At 45.5% G+C, this 13,014-nt stretch overlaps 1 protein-coding gene across 2 annotated transcripts in view; it reads left to right on the top strand.

The window, feature by feature from the left end:
* Window positions 1-956: 956 nt before the first annotated feature.
* The window catches only part of SYBU (syntabulin), a 44,843-nt gene continuing 32,785 nt past the window's right edge, over window positions 957-13,014 (top strand). The window contains exons 1-2 of one of the 2 annotated variants that reach the window (XM_052788295.1): window positions 957-1,120; window positions 1,303-1,492. In XM_052788295.1, coding sequence (XP_052644255.1) covers window positions 1,094-1,120; window positions 1,303-1,492 — 217 coding nt within the window. In that variant the 5' untranslated portion in view covers window positions 957-1,093. The remainder of the gene's footprint in view (window positions 1,121-1,302; window positions 1,493-13,014) is intronic. The other variant, XM_052788296.1, reaches the window with a different exon arrangement.

The raw sequence follows: 13,014 nt of genomic DNA, 5'->3' as shown, positions 1-13,014 counted from the left end.
ATGTTCTCTGCACTGCACATGAAAGACACATTTGCTCTTAATTATTTTTGAGACAGTATTTAATATTTACGCTCTAATAGCAAACAGAAGTTCCCCAGGGCAATTGGGGCCCTTTGTAGAAAGCATACATGCGAACGAAATCTTTGCCCAAAAATACTGTTGCTGAAAGGACAGTTTCTGCAAGCTCATTAAGTCCTATAAGCAGACATTTATGTGAAACCTCAAATGAGATTCATATCGAGAATTTCATCATCCTTTTTTGTCGAAGAGAAGTCCTTTTCACCCTGCGTGGATATGCATATAGGCCAGACCACGGTCCTGCTAATAAGCACGCGTCTTTTAAACAGACCCACTCTGGGGAGCAGACGAACAAGGTCAACACTAAGTGCATTAATGAACAGGAGGGCCAACAACAATTATGGCAATGAAAGGTAAGAAAGGCAACACAGTAATTAAATATACTGTGCAATGTACTGTCTGAGAATCAAGTGAGTTTCTACGTCTCTACGTGTTCCATAAAAAGCCGTCGGTGAATAACGAGGAACAGAGAGCATCTGACGCATTTTGCTATTTATACAGCTCTCGCTCCATCATATTCGCACCGCCAACATCTGCCCTCTGTTCCGTATCAGCTTTGGTGCCCCAGCGTGAAATCTGTCAAGCCCCGCTCGCCGCCTGCCCGCCTTTCAGTACCTTCACGCTCCTCGCAGCCTTTTGCGACCAGGGCCAGGCAGCGCGGGCAGGGCTCTGCCTCCCCCGGGGGCAGCCAGCCCAGCGACAGAGGTGCCCGGGCATTGCGGGGGAGGGGGGGGGAGGAGGAGGGGGGGGAGGAGGAGGAGGAGGAGGAGGAGGAGGAGGAGGGGAGGATGATGCCCTCCCGGCCCCGCACCTGCTCGGCGCCCGTAGGGGCGGGCGGCAGCGGCGGCCCCGGGCGCGGCGGCGCGGCCGGCGGCGGCACCACGTGTCGGGGCGGGGAACGGCGGGGCCGGGCCCGGGCTCCGCCAGCCCCAGCGCCGCAGCTAAACCGCGGCTTAGCGCATCCTTCTCGCCCATGCCAGGTGCCTGTCCCCGGCTGGGAGGTGATTGAGGAGCCATGGGGCCTCTGCGAGAGAGCGGCAAGGTGAGGAGACGGGCAGGGGATGGGCAGAGACGGGCGAACGCCGGTGGCCCCCCCCCCCCCCGCCCCTGCGGAGCAGGGGCGGGGGGGGGGGGGGGCACCGGCGTTCGCCCGTCTCTGCCGGGATGGTGGAAGGAGGAGGGCGCACCCGAGGGGGGCCTGACGCCAGGGTGTCCCTTCCCGAGCAGGAGCAGAAGACGCAGCTGGAGAAGGAGGTGTCCCGCAGCCGCATCCCCCGCCTGGTCCTCCGGCCGCAGCAGAAGGTCTCTCCCGCTTCCGAATCGCCCTTTTCCGAAGAAGAGAGCCGGGAATTCAACCCGCCCAGCTCCTCCGGGGGCTCCGGCAGGACCGTCAGCAGCAACAGCTTCTGCTCAGGTACCGCAGGCGGGGACCCCCCCCCCAAGTCCTCACCCCGGGGGTCACGGTGGACCCCACCGCCCCGACCCCCGAGGCTTCGCTGTCACCCCCAGACGCAGCATCCGCGTATCGAGCTCATATCAAGCCCTGACGAGCATCCCGCTTTGCAGATGAAGAAGGGCGACCATTGATTTTTCCAGGGAGATCCAGTATCTGTTCTTTTAATACGCGTCTGTAAGCGACACCAGATGTTTCCATTTCGAGTTCTGCTATCCGCTGCTAAAAAGTTGGCGGTTTTACTGCAGCAGAATAGTTGCTTTAAAGAGAAGGATTTGCCTTAAAAACTGCAGTGTGGGTTTGAGGCATTCTAGAAAGCCCACAAGTCAAATAGTCCTTAAAACAGGGGGAGTTGCTATTAAGGGTATCAGACGTGGGTCAAATACTGCAGTGCCTTTTGGTTTTGTGACAATGATCTCCCCGCATGAATCGGAACAAAATACGTAGGTGAAGTTTTCCCTGTCATATTAAATTTTGTTTATTTGAGAATTCAGGCTTCACCTGATGAGCGTGTCGCCAGGTGTGAGTTGGGCATGATGTCTTCTCTATAGAGAAGGCAGAGGCTGGGGGATACACTAGAGGTAAATTACCACTCTCCAACTGTAGACCACAAAAGTGTCATTTGCTCTTCAAAATGAGTGTATCCCTTTACATCAGGGACAACTTGAAACCAGATTTTTCATGCTAAATATTTGTCCTGAGTAGAGTGTAGCACAATTTAAGTGCCTCAGCCGGCAGTGAATGACTCAGATACCTACTAGCGGTGAGTAATTTTTTAATTCAGTGAAACTCTTCACCACGTATGACATTATGCACGTGGATAACAGCATTGAGGGCCACATCATGAACACCTTGGGCTCTATATGTGTGCGGTAATTTTAAAGATATTTTGGTGACTAAAAATTTTGTTTTAATAGTATTTTGGAGAGCATAAAATTCTCTAACTAAAAATCTGAATTATAACAAGTATTTTTGTAATAGTTAATATCAGAGCAAGTTCATTTTTGTTTATTTATGAAGTATTTCAGTTACCAAAGGTTTTCCTGAGAACAGCCAGGAACACTCGTATTTATCTTTGTCTTCACTACAGTGGATCAGATTATTATTTTTTTTAATTCCTTTAGTGAAAAGCAGTGTATTGAACACTGTGTACAAGAACAGTCAGTTTTCCTAGATGAGAAACACAATATCCATGTTTGAGTCTACCATTTCCTTCTTAGCTTGGATAGATTTTGCAATTCAGGCTCAGTGGAATGATCTATTTGGTTATTGTTTAGTGAACAATGCAGAGCATTAAACAAACAACACAGTTTTGTAAGAATGCTGAAGTCTTTTTCCCATGCATTTTGAATCCCTCCAACTTACCTGCTTGAGTTTGCCTGTTACAAAGAAGTAAAATCTTTTGAAGCTTTGTAGAAATACATTATTTTTATGATCTCTCCCAAACGGCTGCTTTTTATCCTGATTTTTTTTACCCTGTGTGTTGACAAGCCTTTCATCCTGGTTACTGACATTCTTTTTTATATCTTTTGGGTTTGTATCATGTTCTTCAGATCTACTCAACACAGAGCTACCAAAGTAATACCCTTGCTGTCCCACTGCACTATATAAACTGTCTTGAGTCTCAGCAGAGCTTTGTATTTACTCTGGGTGTGTCTGATCTCACGGCTTGACAGTTTTAAGGCGCCTTTCACAGAGGTATTTAAGGGTGTGATGCTGGTCTCTTAACCTGCCTTATAAGCACAGCTGCTCATATTTTTATTTCCTTTATTCATCTTTTATTCTTCCATGAATGCTATGTTGATTTAGTTTGATTTTTTTCCCCATGCTGAGAGCTTTGCGCTTCTCAAGCTGCCTGCAGCACCTGTACAGGTATGCACTACTCAGTTTGACTGCTGCAAGTCTTCAAACCTTACGCAGCCAAGGATCAGCCAAGGCGCTGTCCTCCATCCCAGTATGTGGTTTTGTTGTTGATAGGTTCGATGGATTTTTCACTGTGATGCAGGTATGACAACAGTCACTGACTTGATTTCCTTATTCTCTAACGTCTCTTCCGTCTTCCACTTACGATCCTTCTTTATCATAGTATGTCTAATTTAGACTGAAATTCCACAGCGGCAGCAGGTGGCTGCTGGTTCCTGTTTCTGGGGAGGGGAAGGTGAAGAGCTGTGTGGAGAGGTGAGCGGAGGGACCGCAGCCTCTAACCTGCCTCTCCTGGTGCTTCGCTAGGCACTTACCATCCTAACCGAGAAGTAGCATGTGCAGAAAGTGTATTTAAAATTAGCAAGTAATGAATTTGGAATAGGTGAGCAGATGAATAATGTGAACACTAGCGTGATGACAGTATGAAAAACTTCATGAGCTTTGGATAAATGTCTTTTTTGTAACTTCTTTGGAGCATTAAACTCCTAAAGGTTCTTGATAAGCAGCAGATAGTGTGAACTGGCCCCTGGAATAATCCCTTTCCTCTTTACCCTTCTCTTGACGAGTTGCTCTCTACCTTTCTTCCTTTATTATTGACACCGAGTGGTTATGATCGGTAGATTTCTTTTTCCCCCAGTAGAAATGATACTTTTTTTCCTCGTCCATTTAAATACGTATTTCCTGCTTGATTCCATAGGGCTTCTGAGGTTGTCCATTTTCCCTGGGTGCTTACATTGGTCCCAACAGATAAATGAAGGCGTGGAGCTCTCCTTTCTCTCTAAATGAGAGCAGCAGGCTCTTCCAGGTATCGTTAATGTTGGATTAGGTAGGGGGAACCTTTGGGAACCGCGGCAACAGCAAAAAATACCTCTGGGCAACAGACAAGGGACACTTTGTTTTAATGCTTAGTTTCTTTTGAAGAGGTTGTTAGTTCTGGCTGAGATAAATTTTAAATTTGTGTGATCGGCTCCCTCTTTGTCTTGTGTGACTGGATCAGAGACTCAGTTGATCATGTTGGTCAATTATCTGCAATTGACTTCATGTCAGTTCTGCTTCGTAAGTCTGTGTGAAACACGGTGAGACTGTTAATCTTCTCTATGATATTTCTGACAAAATGTGTTTCTGATATTCTTTTTTCCTGCCAAGTGAACATGGATGCTTTCTGGATGTTGTGTAGTCAAGCTGAGCCTTTGTTATCAGTATTCCCTGTGCGCAATCCTTCCTTAAAATCTTAGTGCATCTGGGGTCCTGTTTGTCATTCGATATGGGAGCACTTCTCTTCCTTCAGCCACTGTCCTCCTTCGGCTTGGATGTCGGTCACAGAACTCCTATGATGTCAGATGATGAAAAAACACCCTCCCAGCAGTTTCATCTGGCTCAGCTGCTACCGAGCATTTGCCCGTGCCATGCACATTTTCCTCATAAGTTGCACTTGGTTTTGAAGTAGCTGTGTGTGCTTACCTTGTCAGTTGGGCGGAGAGCACGATTTTAAACATCGCGAACAAATCACGGGGCCATGACTGAGCAGCTGCTGCAGGAAGGAGTGAGGCTGCCTGTGGTGGTTCCAGTTGCAGTGCTTGCCTTGTAAGAAATAAGATCCTTGGGGTGGGGCATTATCCTTGGGTTTTGTGTACACATCCTTTTGATACCAAGGCAGTTGCGTGTTGGCTCGAAGACGGCGTGGATGTGCTAAACTCAGTAACAGTCTGTTTAGCTTTTCATTTTAAAGGGAAGTTAGTTTGGGATACACTTTTTTTCTATTTTCTGCCTCTGAATAGCTCAGCTTTTAGATTTCATCTTATGAAGAAGAGTTGTATCATGCTACCTTTATAATGATGCCCAAGCTTTCCTTCAGCCTTTCTTCAGAAGCCAGCCGCCTGAATTTCTGCAGGTAATGCAGCAGTGCTTTGTTAACTGAGATGCAGCTTTGCAGGAAGCACTTGTGCATTTAATAATCGTTTCAGCAAAAGACTTTATGAGCGAGAGGAGCTGTTTTATGCCCATAGCAAACAGTTCCTCTTTCTTGGGCTTACTTGCAAATCACCTCTTTAACTAGTCTGCATAGTACCATGGGCATTGAAAACCAGTAGCGTCTCTGTACATGAATGATTGTGACTCACTCCAACAAAGTTATCAAAAATAGGAGTTGAAGCTTCTTTTTTGCTTTTCCTTTCAAATTTCAAGATGTGGGTTCAATGCTTATTTCATAACTGGTTCGTTTCTGGTGTAAAGATCTTGTTCTTTACATGCCTGGCACAATAAATATGCTCCGGTACCCTGGCTGCACTGTAAGCCCCGGGGCGCAGGCACTGCAACAGGAATCTCAGTGTTACTGTTCCCTGCTCGCTTGCTCCTGTGCACGATCCCCTTGAACCCAGAGGTTATTTGCCAGTTGGCCCAACTGTTGATGGATGCTGGGGCGGAGTTTGCAGTGCGTATGTCAAAAAAAGCATGTGGGCTTTAGGCAGGTTTATTAAAGTCCATGTGAATGCACGACCCATATTGCTAGCCACAGACAAGAAGAAAAGGATTGTATGGGTGTTACTGGGCAAAAAGCTGTACCTTCTCACACTCGGGTAAATAATTGCTTTGCTAGAACATTGAAGTAGGTTGTATTATAAACCAGCTAGCCTTGGAGGCTACACTGTTAGAGTGTGTGTACTTAAATATATATTTCTGAGTAGAAAAAGATAGAGGAAAACAAATTTGCAGTATTTTAACAAACCAACGGATTGAGGCCAGAGAGGTAGTACAAATGACTGAAAAGAATAGCTACCTCTATTGTTGGTGTGTGTATATGTATGTATATATGTATGTATTATTATGGAAACAGTGAGCTCTCCCATTCTTCTTGTTTCTTATTACAGGAAGAGATATTTTGTTTGAATAGTTCCTTACTGGTTTATTTGTTGTTTTTTTAGTGTGAGTTACTGAATCAGAGAGATGCTTGAAAGTGCTCAAGTATGTGATACTGAAAGTTAGCTTCTCTTTCCTGCAGTCCTTTATGCTACGCTTTTCCACAGTCCTTTTGCCATTGTTTCAAACTTCTGAAGTGGAGGTCTTCTCCAGCGCATTTGTTTGCAGCACTCTGTAAGGCAGTTGAGTAATCACTGTGATACTAATTTACAAAAACGTTGAAATAAAATCTGCTTTCAAAAATGCACGTATGGCCTTTGCATAAGGACGATACTGGGGACATGCTTCCTTTTCTCACTGCTGCTTCCCTAGAGAATTTCCTGCTGGGCCAGCTTATGTCCAATAATTTATTATTGCTTCATATTGTTAACCACCAGTTCTGTTTCTGCAGTGCAGAGATCTGTTCCAAACATGGAAATGAGGAAAGTGCCTAGGTACTAAAGAGCAAAGCTTGCCTGTTCCTCAGTTTTTGGCCTTTGCCTGATTCCCTTTCGGCTTCCCTCTTACTAAGTAACGATCCTTTTGTTCCTGTCCCACACAGCAACATCTGGAAGCCAAAATATTTGACCTTTTGCATGTTTGTTGTCAGCTTTTTATGTATCTGTCAGCACTGTGAACCTTTAAAGCCTGACCCAGAGCCTCCTGAGGTCAGTAGAAGAGTTCCCGTTCTCTCTGGCACATTTTGGATGGCGTCCTGAGAACAGTCAGTACCTCACCCTTTCTACCACCCTGTTTGTTGCAGCTTGCTGTGTACTACAGACTGAATTCTAAGCTATACTGTGTATTTTCTTCGCCACCAATGCGTACTCTAATACTTTTGTTTTCAAGTGCTTTTCATGCAATATTCTATTGAGTTGAATGTTGCCATGCATATTGAAGAACATCACAACTTGTAGCAGAAATGAACCTTTAATCGGAAGTCTTTGATTTCTTTTGTATTAAAAGAGAATCTTGATATTTTAAAAGAAATTCTATATGACATGTTTTAACCCTACATTTATAGGGTTAATATACATCCTTGAAATTTTGGAACAGTGTTTTGACGTGTATGTATCACCAAATACAGTGAGTGAGTTCTGTGGTGATGCTAAGTGCCAGTCTGGGTTTGGTGGCAATTAAAAAAAAAAATGCATAAAACAACGATGGGTAGAGTATATGTGTTTTCAAAGCATCATTAGAAGGTAGACAGTGCAACCTTATGTGGTGATGTTGAAGCTGTGAGGGTCACAGTCATATGCTGTCAGCCGTGGAGGCAGAGCTATATGAGAACAAAGGAGTATAACATGTTGTACCATTTGAGGAACAGGTACAAATTTCTGTGTGGTCTATTGAAGATTTTTATTTCCAAAAATGATACCTTCAAATTTGGATAGAGTATTTATAATTTCTTCCTTTGCTGCATAATGGAATTAAACACATAAAACCACACACAGAGCAACCCATCTATATATACACATGTATTTCACATAGTGTTAATATTAAATGGGTAATATTTCTTATACTGGATGTAGTCAAGGCTCTCCCACCAGAGGTAGCAGCACTGGTTCCACTTCCAGCTATTGGCCTCAGGAAAGGTTAGTGAGATCTACTGAAGTGCTTAAAAAAACCTGCCAAATAGCCAAGACTCTTCTTTGTCTCTTTGTCAGACTCTTTCCTCTCCTCACCTTCAGTTAAAACTTTCCTTTAAAATTTTCAGATAGATTTTCTGTCCTTTATCATCTTAAACCTCTTGTCCAAATGTTATCTATGATGTGATATCAAAACGCCAGGAGCTGTGCTATTCCTGACCACAGCGCTCTCCTAGTAACAGTACTATTTTTATTGATATTTTTACTAGTAAGCCTTTATGCTTTTGTTCTGTAATACTAATACCATTAGTGGTGCTATAAATGTAATGACAAAGCCAGTAAGCCACAATTATATAGTCCTTTTTTCAGATGGGTTCCCGGAACTCACGTCAGTCCTGCTTGTTAGTGAAATGTTCAAATAGAAGGAAGATTAGTAGATTTACTGCCAAAGTCAATTAAAATTTGCTGTTTCAGTGTAACTTAGCTATTGTATGATTGGATGTCAAGAGCAGATACCTTTAAGGACACGTTTATGGGAAATACCACATTGTAAAAGATGCCCAAACTGTAGGAGCGGGTCAGTCCATCTTCCTTCACCTTCCTGTCCCCTCTTCTACACAATCTGAGCCTGTCACCATTTATGCCATGCTGTGAGTGAGCAGAAAGGACCTCTTGCCAAAGTCAGTGAGCAGCTTCCATACTAAATTTTCAGTAGTGACCATTAGTGGTCAGCCTTTGGGTGTGATGAAAGCAAGGTGAAAGGGGCTGGCAAGGAACAGGTGCAAAAGTTGCCTGTATATTAATGATAGGAACCTCAGCAACAATCAAAAGGAGTTGAAGATGTTTAGTCTTGATTTTACTTACTTCACTGTTGGGTTAGATTTTATGACTAGAACATTAAAATCAACAGTTCCAGCTTGAAAGATGGACTGGGAAAAATGGGGTGGTTCCGAGCTATGGAATATCTAAAAAAATGTAAAGGAAAAGTATAATACTAAGCATGTAGGTTGTATGGGACCTCTGGAGATCATTTCATCCAGCCTCCTTTTTGAGGCAGGACTGCTTCCAGCACTACGTCACATCAGCCATGGCTTTGTCTATCTGAGTATAGAAAACATTCAAGGACAAGAGTTTGCACAGCCTCTCTAGGTGACCTCAGGGAGTGGTGGAGCTGCTAGCCTGCCTTCGTTCACAGGCAAAATGGAGCATAGCTAATTCAAGTTCTGTCTGCAGAGACACAGAGATTAAATGTGGAATTAATTTGCTTAGCAGGATTTTATATAAGTAGGCCTTGTCAAATAAACCTCCTCTCTTTTCCTGACAGGGCTATAGTTTCAGTTGCTCTTCTGCTCTGCTTCAGTGTGCTTGACTTCTCGTAAGACACTTGCCTCACAAGCACATGATATTCTGATGAATTTTATTAAATACCAACCCCAACAGATCATAAAAATAGCTATAGAATGAGTTTAGGATTGAACAGAAGGACCAAAACCAGTAGCATTTTCAGGACTCTACTTTTAATGAAGTTATTAAACATTTTTTTCAACAGTCTGTGTGATTTTGCAAGTTTGCAGGTGACAAATTGTTTGTAGCAAATGACTAATCTTCTAGAGTACATAAAACCACCTTATGGAATGGCTGCAGTAAAAATGAAATGTTTTAGTACAAATAGGAGCTGAGGAGAATATTCACACTTCTTACCTTAAGCTGTGCTCCCTAAATCGTTGCTGGGCAGGTGAGGGTGCCTCCAGAGGGCCATTCAGTGTCGTGATGAGAGCCTATTGAGCCTGGTGGCGTACATGCAAATACGCTCTACCTCTGTCTTTATATGTGTACTGCTCATTTTATACTATTATGTTTCATCCTGCTGCTTTTACTGTGATCCTTTGTGTTGCCTAGTTGTTCCAGAATGATATTGTGAATCTCCTGTTAGCAATGTTTTCTGACTGGGCTGTAAGCCCTTACACCTCACTGGTTCAGCTGCCCAAGTCAGAACAGTGGTTGTGCTAGTCAATGGAGAGAGGTGAGATCTTCCAGACAGTGACTCAGAGTAATGGGAAGACTTAGCCTGAATTAGGCTGTCGTTTTGACTTACCCTCCAGAGGAGCCTTTATCTCTCCATTTAATACAGAAAGAGCCTTTACAGGTGGAAGCTAGGTGATATATTCCCTTTGGTGTGTGTCAGCAACTTTCATTAATGCATAAAACACCCCTGTGCTACAAGACCAGTCAGGAAAAGGAGACCAAAGCAACATGTAGGGCATCAAAAAATGTGGAGTAGACAAGCAGATTGGGAGATTATCCTGAAAAATTCTGATATACCCTTGGTGGTACCCTCACCGTCAACAGCCAGCTCACAGTGCACCATGCTGGCAGAGCTGTGGCTACCCAGTCTAACAGATCCTGGGATGAACGGAAAGGGAACCATCAAGTAAAAGTCAGAAAGCTGTTTTTGCCTTGGTACACTGACCTTTTAAAAGTTCGTTAGAGGCCCATGTTTAATTCTGGAATCCACATTTCGTCGTGGAAATGCAGAGTATGTATAGCCTGAACATTGGTCAAGGGAACCTTAAGAGGAGTTGAAAACGGGACAGTGGAATAGGGATCAGGTAGGGGGTGAACAGTTCAGAGTCATAAAAGTATGCATAAAAGCATAACTAGATCTGGCAGCTAGGAGTGAAAGTAGAAGTAAGTCAGTGGTTTCTCAGTGAGAGCATCATTAATTATTTGGATGCATTATATAAGGAGGTTGTGTATTGAGTATTTCTTGAAGCCTTTAGGAAAAAGCAGTATTTTTCTAAAGAAGGTTCTAAGGCATATTCCAGTGAAACTTCTAAAGTCTCTGTGCCCAGAAAATCAGAGAAAATCATTATGTCACAGCATATGGCCTTAAAGTCTATGAGAACAATATTTTTGTCAGTTCGTTAACACTGTTGTTTATACTTTGACTTTACTATTTGAAAGTTAGTCAGTGCATGCAAATGTCAGAGTGCTCTCAGCAACTTCCCTGATTGTTTGTTTGAGGAGACACTATGCCGTGCTTGGCTTTGAAACTTGGCAAGTATGTCTGATCTGGGAGAGGTGTTGGACATAGAGTTTCAGTGATGAAATCCAGCTGATGTTCAAAGGGAAAGTCTACTCCCAGAATGCTCTTCGGAGGCCACTGTGAAAAAAGACACCATGAACATTACTAAGAAAGCAATGACAGTCGTGTGTTTTAAATTCATGTGTTTTTCCTTCTTGTGCAAGTAAATAATACAGGCAAGAGCAGAAGTATGGACTCGCACAGCAGTTTTTGCCAGCTTTCTCTCTTCTATCTTCCTAATGCTCACATGCCTGAGAAGGTAAATCAGGTCTGTCTGTATTCTTGAGAAGTCTGGACCTGAAATCCTTAGTGGGGCAAAACTCTTGCCAACTTATAGGACTGAATCCTGAACTGACTGTTGTGGTTTCAGCCCAGCCAGCAACAAAGCACCACGAAGCTGCTCGCTCACTCCTCCCCCTATGGCCCCAGTGGGATGAGGAGGAGAAAATATAAAGAAATGCTCGTGGGTCAAGACAGGGAGAGGGAGGGATCACTCACCACTTATGGTCATGGGCAAACAGAGACTCAACTTGGGGAAAAAACAGAATCAATTTAATTTACTGCCAATTAAATCAAAACAAGGATAATGAGAAGTAGAACCAAATCTTAGGACACCTTCCCCCCACCCCTCCCTCCTTCCCAGCTCAACTCCACTCCCGGTTCTCTCTACCTCCTCCCCCCTGGTGGCGCAGGGGGACGGGGAATGGGGGTTGGGGTCAGTTCTCCACACCTTGTCTCTGCTGCTCCTTCCTCCTCAGGGGGAGGACTCCTCACTCGTCCCCTGCTGCAGCGTGGGGTCCCTCCCACAGGAGACAGTCCTTCATGAACTTCTCTGTCATGGGTCCTTCCCACGGGCCACAGTCCTTCAGTCACAGGCTGCTCCAGTGCGGGCTTTCCCATGGAGTCACGGCCATCTTGGGGGGCATCCCCCTGCTCCGGCGTGGGCTCCTCTCTCCCCGGGCTGCAGGTGGGCATCTGCTCCCCCGCTCCCCTCCATGGGCTGGGGGGGGACAGCCTGCTGTCTCACCACGGGCTGCGGGGGCGTCCCCTCCTTCCTCACTGACCTCGGTATCCGCAGAGGGGTTCCTCGCACATTCCAATCCCCCCACCCACTGCCGGTTCCCCTTCTTAAATCTGTTCTCCCAGAGGCGCTGCCACCGTCGCTGATGGGCTCGGCCTGGGCCAGAGTCAGGTCCGACTTGGAGCCGGGGAAGCTTCCAGCAGCTTCTCACAGGAGCCACCCCTGCAGCCCCTCTCCCGCTACCAAAACCCCGCCACACAAACCCAAAACACTGACCTTGCTGGCAACTACATTCACATCACGTCTTCAGCAGAAGGTAAATCCCATCGTGGGCTCCTCTGCTCTTGTTAGCCCCGTGCCAATTTTGGCGAAAGATTCCTTCTCTTGGCCCATTTCTGGGCAGGTGGAGGTCTTCACCTCCTTCTGTCAGAGTTGTCAGCGGGGTTTTGGAGGAGCCTACAGGGCTGCGGGAAGCTGAAGCCGCGCTGCCGCGGCTGCCCCCTTCCTCTTGCGGAGGAGGAGCAGGGGCGCTCGCTGCGGCGGTGAGCGGGGCGGCCTGGAGGGGGCATCGGCTCGATGCCCAGTCAGGGTCCGCGGGGAAGTCTGCTGCTCTTCTGTGGGGAGTTCACCTACAGTATTAAATACAATTAAGTAGCCTGTTGAGGCCTCGGTAGCAGGGAAGAACGAAGGCAAGGGCAGGCAATTTGGCTTGCATTGAGCGGTTGGGTGGCACCTCGGTGTTCAGCAGGACTTTTCCTTGTGCCAGAACGGTGAGTTGCAGGTCGGCTGGGAGGTGGATCCCCCAGCATACAGCAGAGCTTTGCTTGCCTGTGGTGGTGAGCACTGGCATTTCATATGCAGCCGTTCCCTTCTGTGATAGTAAACATTTTGATACTTCAAAAGGCACTGCAAAAGGCCGACACAGAAAAATGTTTTTCTGCAGCTTGCCCTAGATTTGGAAACTATATAA

This window comes from Harpia harpyja, chromosome 5, assembly GCF_026419915.1.
Source record: "Harpia harpyja isolate bHarHar1 chromosome 5, bHarHar1 primary haplotype, whole genome shotgun sequence".
Classification (NCBI taxonomy): Eukaryota; Metazoa; Chordata; class Aves; order Accipitriformes; family Accipitridae; genus Harpia; species Harpia harpyja.
Note: the sequence above shows the minus strand (reverse complement) of the source record. Positions and strands in the feature narration are given on the sequence as shown.